General features: G+C 39.0%; 1 protein-coding gene across 1 annotated transcript in view; it reads right to left on the reverse strand.

Annotated features, from left to right (window-relative positions):
- The window catches only part of sash1b (SAM and SH3 domain containing 1b), a 50,982-nt gene extending 46,890 nt beyond the window's left edge, over window positions 1-4,092 (reverse strand). Inside the window, exon 1 of the mRNA XM_062440601.1 lies at window positions 3,616-4,092. Coding sequence (XP_062296585.1) covers window positions 3,616-4,092 — 477 coding nt within the window. The remainder of the gene's footprint in view (window positions 1-3,615) is intronic.
- Between the last annotated feature and the right edge of the window lie 1,908 nt (window positions 4,093-6,000).

Genomic DNA, 6,000 nt, shown 5'->3' on the forward strand with positions numbered 1-6,000 from the left:
AACTTAACAAAAAAACAACAACAGTTGTACATTAACCAAAATCTCAGACAATATCCTATTGACTTTATACTGATATATCGACCTGCTCTGAGCACATTTATGGAAAGAAAAGAATTGCTGGCAGAGTCAAACTTGGCCTGAAGCTCCAGTATGCTATTTCTGTTGAGAAAATGGGCCGTACTGGCCTACATACCTGCATCCTGCAACCATTAAATGAACTAAATCTGATGAACCTGTAAGGCCAAACTGCTCCATAATGGTGGAATCACAAAAACACGACCTGATTGTTGTGTTATTTAAAAAAAAAAAGTTTAATGTTTGCTGATGAGCTCAATATGCACAATGTAAATGATCATGCATGTCCTTAAAACGACTTACTACTTAAGAGCGAATGGACCAGATTTAATGTAACAAACAGGTTGGCCTATTTCTTACTGAAATGCAGAGTGTCATTATACTCCATTGCTAAGCACACAGTGTAAGGCTTGAAATAAATGTTAAACCTAAAAGATTTGATAGTGACAGTCATTTGAACTCTGTAAAGGCTGCATCAGCTAGCTACAAGAGCATAAGCATCCCATGCACTATTGTAAAATCTCTTCCAGGAACATCTATAATAGGCTTTGGCCTGGGAATGAACCTAAAACTCCAGCATGGCTTTTGCTGACTACAGAACCAATGGTGCTTTTAAATCTGGAGAATTAACAAAACTTTTCTGGGTGAATCTAACTGTGCCTGTATCAGTTGTAACCTACAAAAGGGATGGAAGTGATTCACAAAGTGCCTCTGCACTTAGTAGTTTCCCGCATCTGAATCTTTCATGAACAGTACAGTACAGTGCAGTAGCAGTGGAGCAGACCACCACCATACAATAAAGTAAGTACAGTGCAACTATTTTAAAGCTTATGACTTATGAAAAAATGCCAAACATTGCTGCACTGCATGTTTTATGGGTAGACAGAGCTGCACAGTAGGAGAGCTTGTTTATAGGCACTCTAGTAAAGCACGCTCAATATTTTGGTTTCTATTAACAAAAAGATCAGTTCGACCACACTGGAAAGCTGCACTTTGCTCGACTGTCCCTCAGACCGTATTCATTGCTGTTGAGCAGCATTTAAAACAGTGCTGAGGAGAGATGAAACCAAGATGAGTGTGTGAATGCAGGGAATGAAGCAATAAAAGATTTGCGAGCCTGAAAAGTTGCCCAGGAGGAAATATGGACTGATATGTATTGGATTGAGCATTATATGAATTTAAAACTGTTCAGTGTCTGACATCAGGCATGCTACCTGAGAACTTTAAGTGCTGTGAATGTGCATTAAAAGAATAACTTCTCTCTTGGCTGAGGGCCACTAAGCTAATGCACCAGATGGATTTTTATACAGACCAATCTCAGAAGAAACTATTTGGAAAAGGGCACTTTCAAAAGATACTTGGCAGGTGATTGGATGAACCATCTGTCTGTCTGTCCATCACCATCTATCACAGCAGGTGAGGCAAGGCAGCTGGATTTGCGACACAGATTGGCCCAAACAAACTGTGGTTCAGACAAGCATATAACTTGGAGCCATGGATGTATTATAAAAGCTGGATTCCCGACCAAAAATGGTGCCCATTCAGTCCTATAGGAATTGCTCGGCTGGTGCATACACCAAAAAAAGTTTCTAGTTTATGGATTTACTGTGTTAAGCGCCCATATGAATATGTGCAGTAGTGTTTCCCCTGCTGGTTCCAATGACAAGTTACCGCTGGATCAAAAAACGCCATATCCAGCTCTTATAATACATCCATCGAAGCAGCTGGATATGCCACGCTGACTGGTCCGAACAAACTTTGGTTCGGACACGAGAATGTGACTTGAGGCCTGACGAGATTGATTCTAGTGCGAGAGAGTGCTGAGAACACAAACTGTGCCTAAGGTTTGAAAATGCAAAGATTTTGGTGTTTAGCAGGGATTAATTACAACAGTCTGTTACAGCACATATGAAACAGACTCATACACCATACACCGCCCAATGGTAAATAATCATTTTCTGCAATATAATAAAATCCGTCCATCACACCTTCCTCTGATAGTGACAGACTGTTGGAAATAAGCCAAATGCGCCACTCAGATTTCCAGCTGGCAGGCCTCAAACCTTTCACTGAGTGTATTATGTTCTGAATAGATTTGGTTGAAGCCGAAGTAGAAAAGCCATCCTCTGCAATTAATTAATTGCTGCAGACTCTGCAGCTGGCAGACTGGACAAGTTGTTAGAGAACAGAGCAGATCACCAGAAATAAAAATGCCATGCTGCCAGTAAATGTGTCATCTGTGGAATAAACATTTGTCATCGTGGCAGATTGATCCATTGTCCCACTGCCCTGACATCTGCCTGCCGAGGTCATTTTTAATCCCTGCGTGTTGGTTATGTGTAAACAGTGTAGTATACAGACTCCACTGATCATGGCAATCACAAACACCACCAAAGCTATCTAAAAGCATTACTACTTTGAATCCTAGGCTGACTGACACTTAAATACAGTACAGCTGAAACCATTAATGAAATAATACATAAGATGAAAATTAATCAGCAGCTATTTTGATTAATTAATTAATTCTTCAATCAAAAATGCTAAAAATCGCCCCTACTAGCTTCACAATTGTAAGAATGTGATGCCTTCTGTTGTGTTATGCGATGGTAAATTTGAAGATATTACCTTTAGGAAAATTGCAATGGGCAATTTTCACTATTATCTGACATTTTATAGGCCCAATAATTAATCAAATAATCGAAAAAGTGGTAGTGACAAGTACAGTAGCAGATTCATCATCAGAGACATCTTTAGTATTTTGTTTTGCATTATGGTGTGTTTCTTCATATTCCTGCACAACCATCTACACATGGATGGCATTAAAATATTAAAAAGTCAGTGATTAATTCTATGAAATCTAAAATTTTATTTCTAAACTATGAGCCTCAATAACGGTTTTTCACCAACATCGGCCTCAACAGACCAGAAACGAATGCAAGTACATAATACAATTTATCTTAAATGGAAAAACTTTTCTCCCGACACTCGTTATCATCATGTTCACTGTGTAAATATACAACCCAAGAGGTCATTCGGCAGTCCTTATGTTGCCATCAGGTGTATAATCTGTTAACCTGAACATGTTGTGAGTAAATTAGATTAGAATTGTGTAGTCTTTAAATTGTAATGAAAAAAAAGTAAAATAAAAACCATCAATAGACCTAACTAACAAAAGCCTCCAACATTGATTTACAATGATTAAAAGAAAGAAGCTAAATCCTGACTAGCTCAATTATACTGTGAGATTAAAGAGACAAATAAACAAGTATACTGATGATAAAAGATTACTGAATCCTATTGAATGCTACTAAACATACAAATTGCTTCAGTTTCCAGTAAGAGTCAATCTTGGCCACTAGCCAGAAATACCAAAGCATCATTGGACCAATAAGGAAGAATCACTGGCAGTCAGCACCATCAAAGAAATTAGACAGACTCCTCATCACAGACATACCACAGTAAGCGTGCTAAATTACAAGACAGCACTTGAAGAGCTGGCATTCAGTATCACCTTGTTGTAAGGAAGTAAAATGTGCCTACCTTATGGGTGTAGGGTGATTCTCCGAGGTTGATTCCATCTTTTGCAAGTTTATCCCTTATCAGTACTTTGAGCTTCAGTTTGGGATAAGTCACAAAGTCATTACAATCTGTCAGTATGGGGTTATGGTTTCCAGGACAGGAGGGCTGGTGTATTCCCGTGTGTGGCCTGAATGTCCTGAAGTCATCCTCTCTGTTTGAGTGTAAAGTACTGTGGTGGCAAGTAGAAGCATCCAGAGGCTCTAAGGTGAAATAGTAGCCAGATGATTTCCTTTTATCTTCCTCTTTCAGCTGCTGCACCGCCGTGAGGAGCCTGTGTCTGTGGTACTGAACTCGGACACCTATGGCATCAAGGTCTGGCTCCCCAATCTGTTTGCAAACCTCCAAATCGTCGTACCCATTGTCAATGAATGACTCCACATACTGAGACAGATTGAGCTTTGACAACCAGTCCAGGACGAGGTTCAGCCCTTGGCTCATCTTGAGACAAAATATTACAGTAGGTTGGCCTACCTTAAGTGCAAACCATCACCCTCATCTCCAGTCACACTGCTGCTGCTGCTGCTGCTGGGAGCTGTGGTCCACTTGACTCCAACCTTACACACAGTCCCCCAAGTTCAATTCTCCAAAGCAGACACATCTATTAGATATGGGAAGAGCATTAGAAAACACTGTGAATGCATATTTGTAAAGAGCAGAGGGTTAACATAAGTGTGGAAAACCCTCTTTTATTTAATCAGGCCAATCCTGGTTGAAGCAATCTGCCCTGCCGTAGTACCTTTGAGCAAAAAACAGTGACAGCAAGACAGGTTCAGTCTCTCCTGTTGATGTCCTTTGACACCTCTTTGAAGTGTAAGTTAAAGTCTAAGTGAAAGGTGGTAAAAAAATACCCCTCATGAAACAATTGGTTGGTTTGAAGCCAAAAATAGTCCAAATAATACGTATTTAACTTCTTTTAAGCGTCTAAGTAGCTATACTTTCTGTCGTCGACGGAGGTAAAGTTGGCTGGTGAGAAGAGCCGGAGTAATCCTCGTATCTGTGAAGTTATCTTCTGTCAAAGATATAAGAGGAAAAGGTATTTTAAAGAAGAAAAAAAGCACCGTAACATTAACAGTCGGCGTCTTCTCAAACTGCATCCATCCTCTTTGTTTCATTCATCGCGACGCTCAAGGTCCATCAAACATTTCAAATCCGGGAGCACAAAAAATAAATAAAAAGGTTTGACGCTGCAGCTGAAGACGATAGATAGATAACAACTAATTATAACATGCTCGTTGAGAAGAAAGCATTTAAAAGAAAGTCTCTACATCTCTTCTGTGTGCACCGGTTTACTGTGGCTTACTTTGTGCATGACTGGCTGCCTCCAGGATTCAACTTTGCTGTCCCTCCGCTTCCTCCGCCGTCTCAGTCAGTGTGAGGATGATGAGGATGATGATGATGCTCAGGCTTCAGTCGCTGCTGTAGTGTTAAAGCCCGCTGGACGACGGGCGACACCTGCAGGACACTCTGGGAAATGCAGGACTCTAGAAATGGGTTAAATATTTCCTTATTTTCTCCCCATAAACAGGGTTGGGAAGGTTAGGTTACTTATTACATTATTTAACTTATAACATTTGATTACTTTCTAATTTTCTAACACATTTTTTCAACTGTGTACACATTAAGCCCACCAAAATCTAAGTTCAGGTGTTTTTCATGGATATCGACATGTTTTATAAGGGAGATTGTTTCTTATAAAGCAAGATTTATCTCTCAGTTGAAAATGTATTTATAAGTTCATGTAGATTTTGGAATATAAAATAAAGATATTTTGTGAAAAAAGTCAAAAGTCTAGCATTGGCTTAATTGGTACTGTGACACCATTTAAGTCCATGTGTGCTCCAAATAAGCCCACATCATGATTTATTTACAAATAAATAAATAAAATAATGATTTCGAAGAATTAAAAACAGTAATATATGCATGGCGTAACATGTTAAATATTTAAAATATTAGGGAAAAAACCTCCTCCTGAGCAATATCTTAAAGGTCTGACTTCAGAACCCCCTTTTTAATCATCAACATTTTTAAAAGTAACTGTAATTTAATTAGACAGTTTTGTGATTAAATTACTTAAAGCCGTTATAGTGACTCCCCAACACTGCTTACAAAACAAATTCACAATTTTTCCAAGTCTGTCTTAAAACAACAGTCAGGTGCCCAAATGAACACTGAAATAGGTTTTTGTTGCTGTAATCATTCCTCTTGTTCATACGGACAATCACAAGATTCCTTCATGATGCACTTATAATGTAAGTGATGGAGGACAAAGTCCACAAGCCCCCTTCTGTGCAAAATGTATTTAAAAGTTTATCTGGAGCAAATTTAAAGCTTCAGTCGTCCAAATGA

The sequence above is a fragment of the Scomber scombrus genome, chromosome 19 (genome assembly GCF_963691925.1).
Source record: "Scomber scombrus chromosome 19, fScoSco1.1, whole genome shotgun sequence".
Taxonomy (NCBI): domain Eukaryota; kingdom Metazoa; phylum Chordata; class Actinopteri; order Scombriformes; family Scombridae; genus Scomber; species Scomber scombrus.